The sequence below is a fragment of the Telopea speciosissima genome, chromosome 3 (assembly GCF_018873765.1).
Source record: "Telopea speciosissima isolate NSW1024214 ecotype Mountain lineage chromosome 3, Tspe_v1, whole genome shotgun sequence".
NCBI lineage: Eukaryota > Viridiplantae > Streptophyta > Magnoliopsida > Proteales > Proteaceae > Telopea > Telopea speciosissima.
Window position 1 is genome coordinate 58,933,016 of NC_057918.1, and position 21,783 is coordinate 58,954,798.

A 21,783-nucleotide genomic window follows, 5' to 3' on the forward strand; every position below is an offset into this window, starting at 1 on the left:
GCTATACAATGGAAAAAGGTCTTGATACGCTTACTCTAAAGAGAGTGTTTGCCATCTAATAGAGGTAGCCCATAAGAAGGCTAGACTGGGAAAAGGCCAAAAAGGTACTTCTCATTCGCAAATAGAATGGCCTTTTTACACAGTTTAAAACTTGATATGTAAGCAGGGATCTAGGTGTTTACATGTCCACAAAATATGGCTCTTATCTGATCTGTCACATAGCAGTAATTGTATTGACATTCAAAATGGCCCTGTAGGAAAGGTTCCTACCATAGGTGTGAGGCTCTTGGATTATTATTTTGTTAAAATATGAATGTTTTTTCTCCTTGGAAGGAAAGATATGAAAGTATTACAAGTCTCATTTGTAAATTTTTGAGCTGCTCTTTTGCCTAAGAACTACGATAATTACTTGTCTTGGGCCCTTTAAGCCTCCTAAATATGTAAAAGACCCAGTTTCCCTTCACCGTGAGTCATTACGCGAGGGGTGGGGTATTTTCGACTTCTTTAAGTAAAGAAGCAGAGTAATAATGACCCTAAATGGATGTACTTTTCCTTTACCCACAGTGGAGGAAAAGTTTCTCCATAAATAAAAGGAAATTTACACCTCCAGAGAAGGGGGGGGGGGGGGAGGGGACAATTTTTATACAAAACACATACAGGCGTAAGGTCATTTCTTCTTTTTCTTTACGGATTTGGAATTACCATAAATTTTTTGACATGCATTGATGACATGACGAACATGGGGATCATCTTGAGGTATCTTTTTCAGCATGTTCTTTGTAGATGTATGTTCCCCTGAAGCCAAAAGGACTTGATACATCCTGCATAACATTTAAGAATGAAACTTCAGTGAGTACAAAAGAGATTCTTTGAAAAAACAAAAAAAGAAACTGAGATATAAACTAGGAGGCAGTTTTCCTTCTCCCACGGTCAAGGGAGACGGAGGGGTTCGGATGGTGTGCAGAGGGTATCAGGGAACAGTCAAGGGATATTATCAACTTCGTACTATAGGGGGCCAGAGCATTTAAGAGTTTAGATGGGTGTACTTTTCCTTCACCCACAGTTGGGAAAGCTTTCTCCTATAAACTATTACCATTCACGGTAATATAAACAACCGTTAAAAAGACGAAATCCTGAATATTCTATGACCAAAAAACACCAAGTCTTAACACTACAAAAGTTGTAAAAACTAAAGGAAATTTATACCACCAGAATTGAATTCTAATCACCCAGACCCAAAGTTTCAGATGCGACAAAACAGTATATAAGCAGTAATAACAAGGGCATATTCACCTTAAGAAAGTTAAGACATTGTAAGGAAGGCCGACTTTCTTATACTCATCATAAATCAACCGAGCGCTTTGCGCATCTTTGGCATTTACACAGCTACTGAGAAGGAAATCTAGGCTTGTTCGAGATGGAAGTAGGCCAAGTTCATCCTTGATAGCTCGGAGCAAATCCAATCCTATCTGCAGATCTGTGGATTCCATCTCCGAAATTTTACAGAATGCCTAGTGATGAGAAAAATAACGAGAATATAGGTCAAATGCAAACAAAAACTTATTTATTTAGTTTAGTCTAGCGAAGATACAAAGATCTAAATTGAACTATTTTATTAACAAAAAATTGGCACATAAAGACAATAATACTAATTAAATGAGTTTTCCAAATCAGTATCTTAAAAAAAGATTCTTGAATAAAATCTAATTAAACCTAGAGTCCCATTTGAATTTGCCACAAGAAAGATGCAGCAGGACAGGTTATAATTATCAACTGAGTTGAAACTTAAAAGGATATCTAGCTTTATTTTTTAGGCGTTAGATTGATAAAATGAAGCTATTGAATTTGGATCTTGAAAATAGGGGGGGAAAAAAACAAGAGTACATGTGCCTTGCTCTTCTTTCAAAGGCCTAGCAGTGGCAATGGAGTTGGATTGTTTGATCGGCCTCAATACTTTGCTGAGCTTTCTGAGTTACTATTGAAAAGCTATCACATCATAGAATGTGTTATGGGGAACATGTTACAGCGAGGTTCCAACTAAGAAACCAACAAAGCCAAAGTGGATAGACAAATTAAGGAGTCAAATAACTGAGACTTAAGACACGGTGCTGATCATTCATCAGATCCTCCCAATCATGCTAGCGTAAGCACACATTCTAACATGCCCAAGAGGTTCCTTTCTTGACATCATGAAACCATTGCAAACCATTCATTATCCTTTTGTAACTAAGCGCTACTAAAAGAAGCTGTGCCCTATTTTTAATGAAGCTATTGCCATCCTCCGTCCCACCGCATGTATGTGCCTATGGATGTAATTTTTAATGAAGCTGTGCCTATTTTTCTCTGGCATATCGTCAAGGGGGGAGATTTTCTGTGGTTTGGCGACGATGAGCCTGATATGCCTTCTCTTGTTGGTGATGATCACTCTCCTGTCCAGGGGGAGCCCCAATCTATTGCAATGGTTCCAGCTCCTATTGTTTATACCCGTCGAGCTCGTGGGAAGCAAATAGATACCAACACAGCTGCACCGACCCTACCCAGTAAACCAGATCCTCCTGCATCAGATCCGCCATCTCCTAATAATTTCTCTCCTTAGTCTCGTATTCCTATTATTTCAGATCCTTCTCTAGATCTTCCCATTGCTTTACGTAAAGGGATTAGAACTTGTACGCAACACCCTATTTCTCAGGTGGTTTCGTTTGAGTCTCTTTCCCCATCATACCATGCTTTTGTATCTTCTCTGTCCCCTATGTCTCTTCCTAAGAATTGGCAGGAGGCTCTTCAAGACCCACGGTGGAAGGCAGCTATGATTGAAGAGATGCAGGCTCTGAAAAAAAATGGTAATTGGGACTTAGTACATCTTCCTCCTTAGAAGAAGACAATAAGTTGCAAGTGGGTATTTGCAGTCAAACAAAATGTGGATGGTATTGTGAATCGATACAAGGCCAAGTTGGTTTCTAGGGGGTTTACGCAGACCTATGGGCTTGACTACCAGGAGAAATTTGCTCCGATTACGAAGGAGAACACTATCCGTGTGATTTTGTCATGTGCAGTTAACCTTGGATGGAACTTGCAATAACTAGACGGATGTGAAAAATGCATTCCTCCATGGTGAACTGGAAGAAGAGGTATACCTGGATGTTCCTCTTGGTTTTGCTACTCAGAAGACTCATGGGAAAGTATGAAAGCTGAAATGTGTTTTGTTTGGATTAAAGCAGTCCCCACGAGCTTGGTTTGGGAGATTTCATGGTGCGATGGTCTCTTTTGGTTACACACAGAGCAATGCTGATCACACCCTCTTCATCAAGCGATTTGGATCCAAGATTGCGGTTCTTATCGCCTATGTGGACGATATTGTTGTCACTGGCAGCGACACTGAGGAAATTTCTTGTCTCAAATCATATTTTGGGAAGGAATTTGAGATCGAAGACCTTGGCCAATTGAGGTACTTTCTAGGTATTGAGGTTGTCCGTTCTACCAAAGGGGTGTTTCTCTCTCAACGGAAATGCACTTTGGATTTGTTATACGAAACTAGCATGTTAGGGTGTAAACCTTCAGACACTCCTCTTGAAGCAAATGTTCGTCACTCTAGCAAGACTGGTGACCCTGTGGATAAAGGGTAGTATCAATGGTTGGTTGGAAAGTTGATCTATCTCTCCCATACTCCGCCAAACATCGCCTTTGCTGTCAACATAGTTAGCTAATACATGCATGACCTTTACACATTACATTGGGAAGCTGTGACCCATATATTACGGTACTTAAAGTCGGCCACAGGAAAGGGAATTCTTTTCTCCCTTAATGATCACTTACGGGTGGAAGCCTTTACCGACCTTGACTAGGCCAGCTCTCTTGATGATCGACGGTCTACATCTGGTTACTGCACTTTTGTTGGAGTTAATCTAGTTACTTGGCAGAGCAAGAAACTAACTGGGCACCAACTTGAGGGGGAGTGTTGCAATATGGGGTATAAGGGAAGAATTGTCCTTAGGGTTTATTTGGTGTTGCCCTAGGGGCTCTATTGTCTTTGTATCTCAGATCTCATTATTATAAATAAAGGTGGGCTGGTGTCTCATTGACGGAAGTCACAATTCCCAAAAACCAACAGGAAGGCTGCCACGTCTCACTCTTTTTCATGGCACCCTCCGGTCAGCCACCATATTTGTTTCTTTAACATAATTCTTTAGTGAAATTCGGTTCCTTCCATCATTCATGGTAGATTCCCTGCTCTTGTGGAAAATTATCTTTATCACCCCCTCTCTCTTCTATTACACTTTGCTATGATTAGGGTATCTGTAATTCACAATTAATTTATGGGAAGCAGTTCTCTGTCCGGGAGTGTGGCCTACACAGCACTCCCATGTGTCTATCTCTCTCCTCCTCAAAACAGGGGGGCAGAGGTGCCTTTTCATATGGGGAGGAGAGAGATAGACACATGGGAGTGCTGGCGTAGGCCACACTTCTGGACAGAGTTCTTTTTCCCTTAATTTATTAACCCTACTATTCTTGTTTTTTGCCTTAAAAGTTCCAAAATATTTTTTTCCCAATCCAACAAACCCTATCCTATCCCAATTTTCATCCCTGATTTCTATCTATATTTTTGTCCGGTTGTCCCAATCTTCAATTATTAGGGTGCCCTGTAATGTAGGCATCATCAAGATTTGTTTAATTTATCCCTTGAAGCCCTACTATCTCAGACTTGATTTTATTATCTGAATTCAAAATTTCTTTTTCAATATTTATTTCTTATATCTATTTATTTTATTTTCTATTCCTCAATCCTGCATAGCCAATGCTCACAAGGTTGGTAATCTTATTATCTCAGACATCGGCCAGATTCCCACCCATTTTAATTCACAAAACCACCAGTACATACTTGTATTTAGGTATAGCATAGAAATTGTACGCAGGGACCGCCATCACTGCTGCTGCTGGAGAGAGAGAGAGAGGAGCAGCAGCGACCGTCATCACTGCCACTGCTAGAGGAGAGAGAGAGAGAGAGATGCAACCCCAGGTCACAAAACCTGTTTTTGGGTTGCTAAGGGCTCACTAAAGTGATGAAATTCTCAAATAGAAGAACAAGTGGCAATTTCATAATTTCTGGAACAGCACAGACCCATTCAGATCCTTAAAAGTGAAGTAATCAAGTAACAGGATCAAACTGTAAATAAATCTAAAAAGAAAGACTGTTCTGCAATCAAACGAGTGGGGGGATAAATCAGAACAAAATCTGAAAAGGAGGGGCTCAATGGTAATAACCAAGAACTGTCCTCCTTGGCATATAAGAATAATAGTCTTCTTCTTCAACTCACCACCAAAACAGAACCTGTGGAGATTCTACTTTGTTGCATGCGATGATCTCATCAATATGGAGTCCAAACGTTCTGAGAACTCAGTAGGAGAATCGTAGCTCACTACCCTCTAAAACCCAGCCAATGAACTTTCAAAACAATAGGTCATGAAAGAAAATTTTCAGACTGAAACTGCCGGAAGAGGGTGAACCAGGTCTGAGTTTCAGTTCGAAACTTTCAGTTCCAGCAAGGTTTCAGGCTGGGGCTTTGCAGGAAGGGTACCCTGGGATGTGCATCAAATCTAAAAGATTCGTGATATAACTAGGAAGACGTTTCAAATACCATACTCGATTCTTTCTCTATGAGTATCGTAATTGGAATAGTTTTATTACTCCAAAGAACACCAATTTTGAGGATCAAAGAACTAGGGATGAGGGAGATCGATCAAACCCCTCTCAGCCTAGTGATCCGGTAGCAGCAGAAGAAGTATGTAAATCGAATGATAACAAGGGATATAAAAGAAGTGTGTATTAACGACAGGCCTCAGGCCAAAGTGTAGGGGCTGCCAACTGAGGGCTACACTCCTTGACAACCTCTCACTCCCCCACAAGGTTTCTTTTATGCTTTTTATGGATTTCCAGAAGGAGACATGACCCTCCCCCTGAAAAGTCATACTAAACACAGTTCACTTTAATTAAAAAACATCACTAGGCACAAGCCATGCCATGGCTAGCTCTCAGGCCCCATCTATGCCACAACCATAGGCCATGCAAACAGCGCTGGACGAAATAGCAGTGACATTCTCCCCCACTTATACTGTTGACGCCCTCTTGGAGGTACTCTTCAATCTTGTCAGGGAAGGACAGTAAGGATGATGTTGGTTCCCAGCTTGCTTCCAACTTGGGTAGGCCCTTTCACTTGACTAAATATTCCATCTGCGAAGGCTTGTTGGGTACAACTTGCATCCGGTGCTTAGCTACAATATACTCAACTTCCCTTGTTGGTAGAGACTATACCATTATTGGTGGGCACTTCGTGATGGCTGAAAATATTGGAAGCCTAAGAGGCGTACAAATAAAATTAAAGTTGTTTAATTTGAAATGCCATTCGTATTTAATGTTGTGAGAATATTTCATTATCCTTTTTTGATTTAATACATGTATGATATGGATTAGTCTAGGTTAGTAGACAAATCCATGGCGTCCTATTGAAGGTAGGTGTAGAGGTTTTGTGATATGGCCCCGCATATGCCGACAGGATAATGTGAGGCTTTTATCACTTAACTATCGATATTTTTCTCTGTTTAGATAAGTTTAGAGTACAGATAGTAAGGGGGCACTACTACAGTGGGCCATCCTTTATGATTATGTAATTCCAACCAATGCAATAGGTATATACATGACTTGAGTGTGTCAGCTAACAGAATTTGGACATGACACTCAGGTGACTGAAAATATTGGAAGCCTAAGAGACGGACAGAATAGTCCACACAATTAAGGTATGTATAATGATTCCGACATGGTAAGTTGTTAGCTGAATTAAGAGAACACACTGATTGGATGGATCGATTCCCATCTCAAGCCTCATACTTATATTGAAATAACTTGAGTTATAATATTACTTGGAAAGAAGAAATCCTAATCCCCTGAATTAAGAGAACACACTGATTGGATGGATCGATTCCCATCTCAAGCCTCATACTTATATTGAAATAACTTGAGTTATAATATTACTTGGAAAGAAGAAATCCTAATCCCAGTAGACTCTAACTAGGATTCCTAGTTGGAGTCTACTAGTTACATAATTCTACCCATACTAGAATACCCCCACGGTATTTTGGTTTACACAGGAAAATATAAATTAAAGTAATAAAGAGAAAATGATCGTATTGGTATACAATCCAATACTCCTCCTCAAGTTGGCGCATATATGTCAAACATGTCCAACTTGACCAAGTTAGGATGAAATGTTCTGCTTGGATGTCCTTTAGTGAAAATACCAGCTATCTGTTCTACAGACTTCACAAAAGGAACACAAATCAAACCTTCTTCCAGTTTCTCTTTGATGAAAGGCCTATCAACCTCAACATGTTTGGTACGGTCATGTTGCACCGGATTATGTGTAATGCTGATTGCTGCCTTGTTGTCGCAGTACAACATCATGGGAAGACGAAAAGAAACACCAAGGTCTTGCAATAACCCTTTAAGCCATAACAACTCAAAAATACCTTGTGCCATAGCACGAAACTCTGTTTCAGCACTGGAACAAGCTACTACATTTTTCTTCTTGCTTCGCCAGGTAACAAGGTTTCCTCCTACAAAAGTACAATACCCAGAGATGGTGTTGGCAGAATCGTGGGTTAGAAAGAGAGAATGAGAGAATGGAATAACTTATTTTCGTTGATAGGTAAGCCCCTCTATTTATAATAGGGGGGATAGTTACAAAGGGGCTGAAATAGGCGATGTGGGACTAAAACCCACATAGCCGACTTAAACTTAATAACTTAATAATAAAACTACTCCAAAAGGACCAGAATACCCCCATGGTATTCTGGATTATATATTCCAACACTCCCCCTCAAGCTGAATTATACAAATAAGTAAAGAAAGAAGATCCATCTTGAACTAAAAAAAAAAGAACTCCTAATAATGTTAACACTCCCCCTCAAGTTGGCGCATACAAGGTACTAATGCCCAACTTGAACAAAATGAGAAAAAACGAAGTTGTAGCAGAATCCAGCTTCAAGACGAATGCGGCTCCCAAATAAACCTTCAAGAACTTGAAAAAAAAAAATAGGTCTTCAAAACCTGGGCAGACTTGATCAGCAAACTTTCACCAATCTTTAATAGCTGTCCAATGATGAATCTCTGATCGATAATCTTGAAGATAAGCAACTAGGGCAGCAAGCGGAAACAAATAAATCAGGCAAAGAAATGATCAACCCAATCAGAATCTCATATAGGCAGGCAAGAACTCAAACATCTTCAATACTTTAATACTTCAATCTCCCCTTACGACAAACTCAACCCAATAACAAAGGAGATACACAATGGCAATGGTGGAAACTCGATCTTCTATGTTTTGCACCAAGTGTTCCCGCAAGTTCTCGCTTCTACAATGTCTCCGTAGTGTACTGACATATCTCCCCCACGTGTAGTAGTACACGTGGACATAACAGAGATGATGAATGAGATAGTGCAAAAGGATAACCTTCCAAAGTTCTACAAAGGTGCTATGGGTAATGGAAAAGAGGAAGTAATGGCAAAGTAGATTATACAATAAACTCCCAAAGGGGTTATTGGTAAATGCCAAAGGTATGGTATAGGAGATGGGTAAGGAAAAAGGCAGTGGGATAAAGAACCATGGATAAAAACAACACTCAGTAATCTTCAACCTTCTTCAATCGATCAAACTAAGTCTGAAACACCAATCTCCAATGATCAGATCTGAATTAAATAAAAAAACAGGTCTGATTTGTTATAAGGAGAACACACCATTCTTCAAAACTTGATCGATCTTCACACAAGAAAGAACCAGTGTGCTAAACTCCAATTTGTAAACTCCCACATACTAAATAAGTAAATAGGACTGACGAAGATATCTGGACAGCAATTGATATAATAATCTTCAAAAAAACTTGGATCAGATTTGAATTAGTGAACAACGCTAGGATCAAGCTCTCAAAGTAAGCTGGATATAAACCAGAAAAGCTTCACATAACTGCATAGGTTCGTAGTGTTAAGAATAGTAGTTTCAGGGGTATATTTGTACATATCCACATGTTTTTATGTTTTTTATGTTATTTGTATAAGGCCAGGGGCCTCTCTGTAATTATTCATTCTTTTGAATATAAACCTGTTAGTCTCTAGTTTGAGACATAACACATAATCCTCAACATCGTGTTTGCTCTCCTAGACCTTCTTCTCTCTTCTCTCCTCTTCTCCTTCCATTCTAAAACCTAACATGGTATCAGAGCATCTTGCTCCTGCAGTTTGAAGGTGGTAGAAGGCTGTTTGGAAGGTGAAGAACAGTTCCTTTGAAGCAAAACCTAGCCTTCCTTCTCAGATCGATTTCTCTCTTGTTTGCAACCTGAATGATGAGTGACCAGGTGCTCTAGTTTCGTTTGGAGGTGCTCTTTCTTTCCCTTGTATCCTCTCAAGCATCTTGGAAGCTCCTAAGGATCAGAACTACATCTTGGCCAGGCCATTTCTGCAACTTTTTTCGCCAGCCAGAGGGACTGATTCGAAAGAGCTCTTTAATAGAGCTTGGTTTGGGAGTTTTTTTGGGCTATACCCTGTCGTTTTTTGGTAAGGAAGGTTCTTCTTTGCTCCACTGCTGTTTGATGTTTGTTTAAAGTTCTACAAGCTATTTCAAGGTTTTCTGTCTTGGTTTGTATCTGTTTTTTGCTGCCGTCTCTTGAGAACCCACTGTGGTTACTTGTGGTGCTGTTGTTTGGTTCCTAACTGTTTGCTTTGAAGTCACAATGGGTGAAAAAAATGGAGACACAGTCATACCTCCATCTGAAATATCTGAGAGATCTGAGTTTCCCACTGTTGCAGCAGCTTTGCCTTTAACATAATCCTAAATCTCGCGAAATCTAGGTCGAGATCTCGAATATTTCGAGTATCTCGACCTGACCGAAACGAAACACAAGCTCGAATAAAAAAAATGCAAAAACTCGGTCGAAATTTCAACCATCTCGTGATATCTCGAGACAAAATCAAAATCTCGCGAGATATCGAGATTCTTTTTTCAAAAGTAGCTTTATAAATACCAATTCGACCGAGACTTAACAAGCTCTGGTTTTTTTGGGTTTTTTTCTCCTCGTTAGTCTCGGTTGTTTCTTCTCCTATACTATGACGTGGCATTCATTTGTCCTACAGTCAGAGAATAATGCACATCGGCTCCATCGGACTATGAGTGGGGTCGATCCTGGATGTCGGAGTAATTATTATTAGAATATTGGTAAACATTTGAGTCACTAGATGACTACTTGACTTGTATTGGACTATTGGGGATATTGTCATATTGATATCATCTTCTTAACTTCTTTTTTACTTATTGTACTTAATATTATGACTTAAGTTATGACTTATGAGTCATTCACTTTATGTTTCCAACTTCCAAGTCAATTTACTTGTTTAAATTGCTTATTAATCATTAATTTATTATGTCCTCCAGTACTTAAAGTCTTAAACTATGAGTATGTGTAATAAACTAAGTTATACATTAGGATTCGACCGCACATTGCCAATCAATGGTGCAAATCGAAAACACCACTTTGGGTGACTATTTTTGCAATTCGAACATTTAAATGTGTTTATATAGCCTAAAATAGGGTTTCCATGAAGTTTCAGGCCTTAACTTGGCCTAAAACCCACTGAAATGACCTACCGAAACATAACAGAAAAATGCAAAATTTCGACTGAAATATCCAAAATTTCGAATATTTCGGTCAGCCCGAAACACCGAAACGAAACGAGTTTTCGAATTATGGCCTTTAATCCCTTCACCTTCATATGAGAATCCCAATGTTCAGCTCCCCATTGTCAAGCTTGACAATTATAATTACTTGGATTGGTCACGGTCTATGAAACTCATTCTTCGGAGTAGAGGAAAGTTGGGATACATATCTAGGAGCTTTAAGGCTCCCCCCTCCATTGATCCAAGTTACTCCAAATGGGAAACAGAGAACTCCCTTGTGATGACTTGGCTTATTTTTTCAATGAAGCCGGAGATTGGAAGAAGGTTTATGAGCAAGGAGACTGCCAAAGACATTTGGGATAGTGTTGCTCGTATTTTTGATAGAGTGGGAGACTCTACCAAGGTTTATCAACTTCTCCAACAGATTGTTAGCCTGTGCCAGGGTGACAAAAGTATCTTTGAATACTATAGTCTGGTCGTAGGACTGTGGGAGGAGTATGATCATTATAGAGATCTCCAGCTGTGCCCTGTTGATGAGCCTAAAGTGCATCGACTGTTTGAGAAGGAGAGGGTCCTGTTCCTCCTTGGAGGTCTTAATCCTGAAATTGAACCTTTACGGGTCTAAATCCTTAGCCGACCAAGTCTCCCCTCCCTGGAGGAAGTGTGTGGTTATCTACAGAGTGAGGAGACCCGTATGGGTGCTATGGAGACCACTCCCACTATTGAGCGCTTTGCCCTTATTTCTTCCACTCCTCAGGATCATACTCCCCTCACCAAGGGGTCTGGTAGGGGTCGATTCTCCTGTGACTATTGTGGCAAGTTTGGACATAAGGAGTTTTGTTGGGATCTTCATGGGAAACCATCCTCTACTTCATCAGGGGGACAGAAAGGACAGAAGAAGAATGGGCCTAGGGCCCACGTTGGAGTTCATGTGCCTGATCCATCCTCTCTCTCCAAGGAAGACATAGCTGCATTTCGCCGGATTGTAGCCCACTTGGATGGTTCCTCCTCTACTGCTACCACTACTTCCATTGCTCTACAGGTCTCTACCTCTTCTGGCACCACTCCCTGGGTCATTGACTCCGGAGCCACAAATCATATGATTGGTAGGTCTTAACTTTATAATTCTTACTCTGTTTGCTCTGGGAAAGACAAGGTAAAAATTGCTGATGGTTCCCTTTCTTCCATTTCAGGTAAGGGAGATGTCCAAGTCACTCCACTTATCCCTTTGAAATCTGTCTTTCATGTTCCCAACTTTGTTACTAATCTTCTTTCAGTTAGCTAATTGACTAAATCTTTAAACTGTTTTGTCACATTCTTTCCTACCTATTGTCTCTTTCAGGATTTGGTGACGAAAAGGGTGATTGGCAGTGGAGGTGAAGCAGATGGCTTATATGTTTTGGACACTTGTACTTCCCCTGTTGCGAAAGCTCAATCTTACGTTTGTGGGCAAGATGGCGGACGTACACAGGAGGATATTTTGCTTTGGCATCGTCGTTTGGAACACCCCTCTTTTTCTGTTATGAGGAAACTGTTGCCACATTTATTTACCTCTTTTCCTGTCAATCATGTTTTCCATTGTGAACCTTGTTTTTTTGCAAAAAGTTGTAAGACAATTTATCCATCTACTAGCAATAGATCTACTTCACCTTTTCACATTGTTCATACTGATGTTTTGGGTCCTTCCCCAGTTACTTCTTTACGTGGCTTCCGCTACTTTGTCTCTTTCATTGATGATTTCTCTCGGGTTACTTGGGTTTATCTCTTAAAACAAAAAAGTGATGTCTTTGCCGCGTTTAAAAATTTTTATGAGTCGGTGTTTACTCAGTTTCAAACTCGTATTCAGATTGTCCGTTCCGATAAAGGTGGAGAGTATATGCATGGTGGTTTGGAAACCTTTTTTTCTGACCATGGCATTGTCCATCAGGTGGCTTGTGTTGATACCCCCCAACAAAATGGGGTTGTTGAGCGAAAAAATCGCCACTTGTTGGAAGTAGCTCGGTCTCTTTGGTTTACAATGTGTGTTCCAAAAAATTTTTGGTCCGATGCCTTACTCACTGCTGTCTTTCTTATTAATCATATGCCCTCCAGTGTCTTGAACTTCAGAGTCCCTCTTGATGTCTTACCCTCACTTTCTTCTTCCTTTTCTCTTCCTCCAAAAGTGTTTGGTTGTATTTGCTATGTCCATATTAGCAACTCTGTCCGTACTAAATTGGACCCTAAGGCCTTGAAGTGCCTCTTTCTTGGGTATTCCTCTACCTCCAAAGGATACAAATGTTATCACCCTCCTACCCATCGGTGGCTTCTCTCCAAAGATGTCCATTTTTTTGAAACCATTCCGTATTTTTTGTCACCTCTTCAGGGGAAGAGTTCATCCCTTGGTGTTGCGGTTGAAGAGGTTCCTGAGTTTGTTTCCTTTCCCTTCTTCTCTCTTGTTCCTATTCCCCCTTTTCAAATTGACAAAGGAAAAAAAAGTTCAGTGGATACTCTTGTTGAGGGGGAGAGTTCTATAGATGCTATTGTTGAGAAGGAGCCGCCTTGTGCACAGGTGAACAGAGAACAGGGGGAGCTACTGGTGTATACAAAGAAGGATGGCAGCCAAAATCCTTCCTCATGGCTTCCTATAAAGAAGACCTGCCAAAACCCCCTTTCGTCTCCTCATCCCGGATCTACATCCATTGAGATAGGTATACCTTCCTCTACTTCCACATCCTCAGACTTAGATCTCCCCATTGCTCATCGCAAGGGAACACGGGCATGTACTAATCCCATTGCCAAGTTTGTCTCCTATGATTCTATCTCCCCTACAGGTGTTGCCTTCACTGTGGCTATTTCCTCCATACCTATTCTTAAGAATGTAGCAGAGGCTATGGCTGATCCGAAATGGAGAGAAGCAATGAATACAGAGATGGTGGCTCTTGAGAAGAATCACACTTGGGATCTTGTTGAACTCCCACAGGGGAGAATTCCTGTTGGTTGCAGATGGGTATTCACAGTCAAGTTCAAGTCTGATGGTACTGCGGAGAGGTATAAGGTAAGACTGGTTGCCAAGGGATATACACAGGTGTATGGCATTGATTATCAGGAAACCTTTGCTCCAGTGGCCAAGCATAACTCCATTCGGGTACTTCTCTCAATGGCTACAAATCTTGATTGGCCATTGTACCAGCTTGATGTAAAGAATGCATTCTTACATGGTAACTTAGAAGAAGAGGTCTACATGCACTCTCCTCCTGGGTTCAAGCATCCTAGTGGCAATGGAAAGGTGTGTCGTCTTAGGAAGGCTCTTTATGGCCTTAAACAATCTCCTAAGGCTTGGTTTGAGAGGTTTAGACAAGTTATCCTACAGAATGTATAAACCCAAAGTCAAGCCGATCACACTTTGTTTATACAAAGGAAGGACAACACTATTACAGCTCTCATTGTATATGTTGATGACATTGTGGTCACGGGAAACAGTGAGGCTGAAATCTCAAAGCTTAAACTTTACTTGGCTCGGCAGTTTGAGATCAAATATCTGGGTCCTTTGAAGTACTTCCTGGGGATTGAAGTTTTAAGATCCAAGCAAGGGATCAATGTTTGTCAAAGGAAGTTTGTCCTTGATCTGCTGACAGAGACAGGATACTGAGGATGTAAACCAGTCTCCTCCCCTATTGAACAGAATAAAAAACTAGGGGAAGATTGTGGTGAACCTCTTATAGATGCTGAGAAATATCAGAGATTAGTAGGCAAGCTAATCTATCTTTCCCTTACCCGGCCTGATATAGCCTATGCTGTTGGAGTGGTAAGTCAGTTTATGCATGCACCCAAAATGGGACATCTTGATGCAGTTTACAGAATTCTCAGATATTTAAAGTCATGCCCTGGAAAAGGTCTTCTCTTCTCTAGGAATGGTCACTTGAGGATAGAAGCATACACTGATGCTGACTGGGCTGGATCTATTTCTGATCGAAGATCTACTTCAGGATATTGTACATTTGTTAGTGGAAATTTGGTTACTTGGAAAAGTAAGAAGCAACCTGTGGTGGCTAGATCCAGTGTTGAGGCAGAATTTAGAGCCATGGCTCATGGAGTGTGTGAAATCTTGTGGTTGAAGAAACTTGTTCAAGAGTTGGGATTTGAGACTGTTAAACCTATGAGTTTATATTGTGATAACAAGGCAGCCATAAGTATTCCCCACAACCCAGTGCAACATGACACGACAAAGCATGTTGAGGTTGATAGACATTTTATCAAAGAAAAGATTGAATCAAAGACAATCTGCACTCCTTTTGTAAAGACAAATGACCAAGTGGCAGACATCTTCACCAAAGGCCTTAGCTGTCATCATTTTGATAGTTTGTTGAACAAGCTGGGCATGTATGACATATACCACCCAGCTTGAGGGGGAGTGTTAAGAATAGTAGTTTCAGGGGTATATTTGTACATATCCACATGTTTTTATGTTTTTTATGTTATTTGTATAAAGCCAGGGGCCTCTCTGTAATTATTCATTCTTTTGAATATAAACCTGTTAGTCTCTAGTTTGAGACATAACACATAATCCCCAACATCGTGTTTGCTCTTCTCTCCTCTTCTCCTTCCATTCTAAAACCTAACACGTAGTTGCAACTTGCAACTAATAACCTTGGAACACACTGTTGTAATCCCAAATAAGCTGATCTCCTGGGTAGTAGATTCGAGTCTTCAATAATGAAAGAAATTCAATCTCCAATAGTAGGATACTCAATCTCAATAATAGGGCAGCAGTAGTCCACATCAAGGTTCTAAAACTTGGGTCTCGGTGGCATCTCGGCCCAGCTAGAAACCGAGACGAGTCGAGATCTCGCCGAGGGCGAGTTGCTGCATTTTTTTTTTTTTTGACTCGGACCCCCAGCTTGGTGGGTTTTACACATATTTTGGGTCTGAAACTTGGTATTTAGCCTATTTCAGGCCATTTAAACACAATGGCATGCCCAGATTTCCCAAAAAACAAGTCCAAATATGAGTTTCACTTTGGACCATAGGTTGGTAGGCAACGAGTCGTACTAAAACAACCTACTCTACACATAATTTAGTAATACATAGCAAATTAGCAATCAAAGCATCCAAATTAGTACATATCAATCAAAACATTCAAATAAAAAGTACATTACATCAATGTTCTCTGAATTTGTTACATAACATGTGATCGAGTAATAAATTTATCCCCATATTGATCCACAAAGAATTCCCATGTCATAGAATTGCTGAAGTGTTGCGCATAGTATGACACAGCCTCCATATAAGTGTTGTCATCAACATATACCAACCTCCCTATCTTAGGGTACATGGGAGGCTGTTGGTATGAGGTGTAAGATCCACTGCTACTGTCATATTGAGTTTAAGACATGTATGGCTGGTTTGGGACTGGGAATATGTACCCAAAACCTGACCCAGAGCTTTGATTGTCAAACACAACTGCTGACTGCCCATACTGACCATAGCTACTATATTCAGAACCGATGCTCTCCTGGCCATAGTCATAGCCATGATGATGCTGAGATGAATGCCATGACTGATGCTCACTATTAGTATCTATATTCATGCTTCCGAAACTTGCAAGCATGGTGTTCATACAGCTGTCATCATCTTGAGCATGTGAGTGTTTGCGACCCTTCTTTCTGTTGTATGTTTTAGAGTGACCACCATGGTCTTGATCTTGAGTGGCATGCGTAAATTGAGACTCACCTGTGAAACGCACAGGGTCCTCCTGCGTTCCCACTTCACACTGGTACTGCTCGCGCATCCCCTCATGATGATCATCATAATAACCACCACTCTGCACGCCACCACCACCACCATCACCATCACCACCATCACCACTGTCATCATCACCACCACCATCATCATCAGCAGGACTTCCTACAGTAGGCTCAAAAGGTCTCGGTGAGTCTGAATGTGCACACCCCTCTTGCGACGACATATATTCGTCAACATCAGTATCGGTTACAGACGCAATGGTGGGGTCGGGCCTACCCCAGGCTGATCCATATCGGGTGCACCACGATCTCTCACCCACTGGAATAGGGGATCCTCATCCTCATCAGAGTCCTCTTGGAAAATGTTGGACAGTTCAATGGGTTCTTTATCATTGGCTTCAATTCCTTCACGTATGTGCCTCATCCTTAATCTCATATTGTAGTATACATACACAAGCTGCTCCAGTCGTTCGCTACCCAACCTGTTCTGCCTCTTTGAATGTATCAATGAGAATGTACTCCAGTTGCGCTCACATCCGGAGGATGAATAAGTTTGTGAGAGCACTCTTACTACTACCTTCCTCAGGTTGGGTGAACTTGTACCATAAAGCACCCACCAGTCGGCTGCTTTACAAATATAGAATATTAAGAATATGTACATTCTAAATGGATAAAATTATAATTCATAAATGTAATATCATGCCACTTACCAGGGTCTGACTTTTGTCTACCCTCCACTGCAGCTTGTCGACCGAGACTTGCTGAGGCCTCTCTGAAGTATTTGATCTATTTTCATTTTAAATTTCAAACATTGTTAGAGGCATTAGTATTTGCTATTTAGTAATTACATTCATAAACTAACTGTTGGTAGAATCGTGGGTTAGAAAGAGAGAATGAGAGAAAATAATGTGTTGTATTCATTGATAGGTAAGCCCCTCTATTATAAATAGAGGGGAAATTACAAAGAGACTAAACTAGGCGATGTGGGACTAAAACCCAGATAGCCCACTTACACTTAATAACATAAGAAGAATAAAACTACCCCAAAAGAAATAAGCAACACTCCCCCTCAAGCTGGATTATACAAATAAGCAAAGAAAGAAGATTCAGCTTGAATTAAAGAAAAAATAACTCCTAATAATGCTAACACTCCCCCTCAAGTTGGCGCATACAAGGTACTAATGCCCAACTTGAACAAAAAAAGGGAAAAAACTAAGTTGTAGCAGAATCCAGCTTGACAGATGAATGCAGCTCCCAAATAAACCTTCAAGAACTTGAAAAAAATAGGTCTTCAAAACATGGGCAGACTTGAGCAGCAAACTTTCACCAATCTTTAAGAGCTGTCCAGTGATGAATCTCTGGCTGATAATCTTGAAGATAAGCAATTAGGGCAACACGCAGATAAATTAAGCAGCAGAAAAGATCAAGCAGCGGAAAAAATCAACCCAACTGTAGAACCTCATATAGGCAGGCAATAACCAAACATCTTCAATACTTTAATACTTCAATCTCCCCCTTATGGCAAACTCAACCCAATAACAAAGTAGATATCCATTGGCAATGGTGAAAACTCTGATCTTCGAGGTTTTGCACCAAGTGTTCCTGCAAGTTCTGCTTCTACAATGTCTGCAGGTGTACTGTACATAATCCCCCCCTCACGTGTAGTACACGTGGACATAACAGAGATGTAAGAGATAGGGCAAAAACATAATATTCCAGAATTTACCAAGAGGTGCTAAGGATAATGGAAAAGGAAGAAATGGCTAATTAGAGAACACCACGAACTTCCAAAGGGGTTATGGGTATATGCCAAAGGTATGTTTTGGGAGGTGGTGAAGTGAAAAGAGCAATGGAATAATGAACCATGGAGAAAAACAATGCAACACAGTAATCTTCAACCTTTTTCAATCAATCAAACTAATTCCAAAACACCAATCTCCAATGATCAGATCTGAATTATAAAAAAACAGGTCTGATTTTTAGAAGGAGAAGGCACCATTCTTCAAAAACTTGATCGATCTTCACACAAGGAAGAACCAGTAGGCAAAATTCCAAACTATAAACTCCCACATGCTAAATAGAATTGACGAAGATATCTGGACAACAATGGATGTAAGAAGCTTCAACAAAAAACTTGGATTAGATCTGAATTAGTGAATAAGGCTAGGATCAAGCTCTCAAAGTAAGCTGGATATGAACCAAAAAAGCTTCACATAACTGAATAAGTTCGTAGTTGCAACCAATAACCTTGGAACATACTGTTGTAATCCCAAATAAGCTGATCTCCAGGGTAGTAGATTCGAGTCTTCAATAATGAAAGAAATTCGATTTCCAATAGTAGGATACTCAGTCTCAATAACAGGGTAGCAGTAGTCCTCATAAAGGTAGCAGTAACATGTCAACCGGTCATGCTTACAGAAGCCAATCAATAAAACCAGCAATATATGCAGTAAAGCTCAATAGAACCAGCAAGTATAGATTAAATAACCCAACAGATCCATAGGTAGTTGAAGCAGCCAGCCAATAGGAACAAGTAAAAAAATAGGTTGATAATTGGAGAAACCGAGCCATAAGAATGAACCTGAATTTTTTCTAAAAAATAACTGATGAATGATGCTGTAATATGGGTTGAATACTCCTCTGATGGTTATAAAACTCTCCTCAAAAAAATCAGCAAGAGAGGACTGCCCTAACCCTTAGATCGATCATAGGCAGGGTTTTGTAAAAAACCCTGAAAGTGAAAATCGATTGTAGGGAAGGGGGCTTCAACAAAAGTGATGATGACTTGTGAAAGGTGATGTCTTCTGGTAATAGATGCTGACCTCAACTGCGGGAATGGATCTCCAATTAGAATAACCAATCTCCTTGGTGATTGAGACTTGATCTTCAAGCGGGAGAAACACCAAAAAGTGCAGAAAAAATAGGGCAGCAACTATCTTGTGTAAAATAACTTCTTCAAGCCATGAATAATTGAAGTAAATTTCCTCTCTTGATAGTAAGAACACCTCCAAAAAACTCTAGCAGCAGCAGCAAGCAACCCTAACCCTAAAATCGATGTGTCGGGGTTTTGTAAAACCTTGAAAAGGAGGATCGATTGGGGTTAGGAGTCTTCAAACACTTGGAAAGAGGCTAATGTGAGGTTGAGTGGTCCTTGTAGTTGGAGTAATCAGCCTTCCAAAAATTAGCAAAAACTGAAGCCTGAAAGTCAGGGTTTTTAGCAGGTAACCAAATTAGCAGGTTAAGGAAATTTTGCTGTAGAAACAAATCCAGCCATTAGAATGGATCCAATCTTAGGTCGAGTAGGGCTTGTAGTAATAGGGAATCACCCCCAAAAAATCAGCTGCATCTGAAAAAGGAAACCCTAAAATCGATTGGAGTCAGGGTTTTGAAAAAACCCTGATAAGTTGAGATCGATTTGGGTATGGGGGCTGGAAAAGTTAATAAAAGATGGAGAGAGAAAAAAGGGAAGGAAGACAATGGAATCGGATAGAAGGGTGCTGGAAAAGGGTGCACAGGAGGCTCCAACAATGAAGGATCAGTCTTCATTAGGTAGAAATCAGATCTCCAAAAAATTCTGGACAGCTCCAATATCGCAGGTATGGCTTCAATAGATTTCGAACAGAATTTTTTAATAAAAAAAGGTAGAAAGGGAGGGGGGCAGAAACTAAATCATTGGTATGTTGTATTTACCTCATTAGTGCTGCCCCTTTACAAGGTTGAGAGGAAGAAAAACAGAAGAAAGAGAAGCCGAGAAAGGGAGAAGAAGGGAGAAGTCGATTGAAGAGATGGATTAGGGTTTTCTTTCTCTTTTTCTAACCTAGATCAGACCAGCTCTGATACCATGTTGGCAGAATCATGGGTTAGAAAGAGAGAATGAGAGAAAATAATGTGTTGTATTCATTGATAGGTAAGCCCCTCTATTTATAATAGAGGGGAAATTACAAAGAGACTAAACTAGGCGATGTGGGACTAAAACCCACATAGCCCACTTACACTTCATAACATAAGAAGAATAAAACTACCCCAAAAGACCAGAATACCCCCACGGTATTCTGGATTACATATTCCAACACTAACAAATGGAGTACCAAAGTCCCATACTCTCACCTCATCATTGCAGGTAGCTTGTATCTTTGGATTGGACTCCAACTTCTCTATAACAGCTTGAACTGCCTCTAACAAATCTATGTCTAGCCCAAGATCATGGGAGTACTGATACTTTGGATTTAAATAGTATGCTGGTAAAGTAGACACCACAAATATAATTTGTTAGTGACTTAATGCCTTTGGGTTTTGAATATGTAAATGTAAAAAAGTTTTAACATTTAAAGTGTAAAGTATGTTGAACTCACCAGTTTTATGCAATGAATGCCTCAAGTGCTTCTCCTACCGCTCATCAATGATGTTAATGTAGGACTTTACACTTTGAGGTATAGCAGCTCTAACCATTTCTTTCATTTTTTGAATGGCAGCATAAATGTGGGCCAAGGTAGGCTTCTTCTTTGTATCAGCCATCCTCAGTATTGCCACCAATGGCTCTAATATGGCAACCACTTTTTGCAAGTCCTTCCAAAATCCATCACTTGCAATGGTCTGTTGTGCTACCTTCCCTTCTTCTGACTTAGAACCTTGCTAACCAAACCATTGTTTACTTGTAAACATAGACCTCAGACCTATCACCTTCGTCTGAAAGCTCTTCAATGCAATGTAATTGGTGACAAATCGAGTGACACCAGGCCTCACTAAATCTCCATTGCATTTGTCCCTCAACAAGGCTAAAGCATAACCATGGTTATACACAAAATTTGTTACTTGTCTTGCCCTGTTTACCACACCCGCCACCAAAGTCTTTTTCCCCATGTCCTTCAGCATTAAATCAATAAAATGGGCTGCACATGGAGTCCAAAAGAGCCGGATCCTCTTACTCTTCTTATTCATCAACTTCTCTCCAGCCTTTTTAAAGTTGGAACCGTTATCCGTCACAATTTGGATAACGTTCTTTAGTCCTACCTCCTCCACCACTTGCTTCAACTCCTTATACAAGTATGATGCATCATTTACATGCTTTGATGCATCGATAGACTTTAAGAAGACAGTCTTCCCATTGCAACTCACCATGAAATTTATGATGGACAGTCTAGTAGGTCCAGTCCAACCATTAACCATAAGAATAATCCCATGTCTCCCACATTGGCTTCAAACCATCAATGTAATCTTTCAGCTCCTGTACCTCCTGAGGCAAATATATATTGTATAATTCATGTGGTGAAGGCCCCTTCCATCCTGTGCCAGCCCTCCCTGCATCATCAAGGAATGCATTATAGTATGTTCCCTGTGCTACATTGGTT

At 40.4% G+C, this 21,783-nt stretch overlaps 1 protein-coding gene across 1 annotated transcript in view; it reads right to left on the reverse strand.

Moving 5' to 3' along the window:
* Positions 1–600: 600 nt before the first annotated feature.
* Positions 601–21,783, reverse strand: part of LOC122654339 (pentatricopeptide repeat-containing protein At4g04790, mitochondrial-like) — a 143,968-nt gene continuing 122,785 nt past the window's right edge. The window contains exons 15-16 of the mRNA XM_043848396.1: positions 1,294–1,511; positions 601–821 (exon numbers count right to left, since the gene is read on the reverse strand). Coding sequence (XP_043704331.1) covers positions 668–821; positions 1,294–1,511 — 372 coding nt within the window. The 3' untranslated portion in view covers positions 601–667. The remainder of the gene's footprint in view (positions 822–1,293; positions 1,512–21,783) is intronic.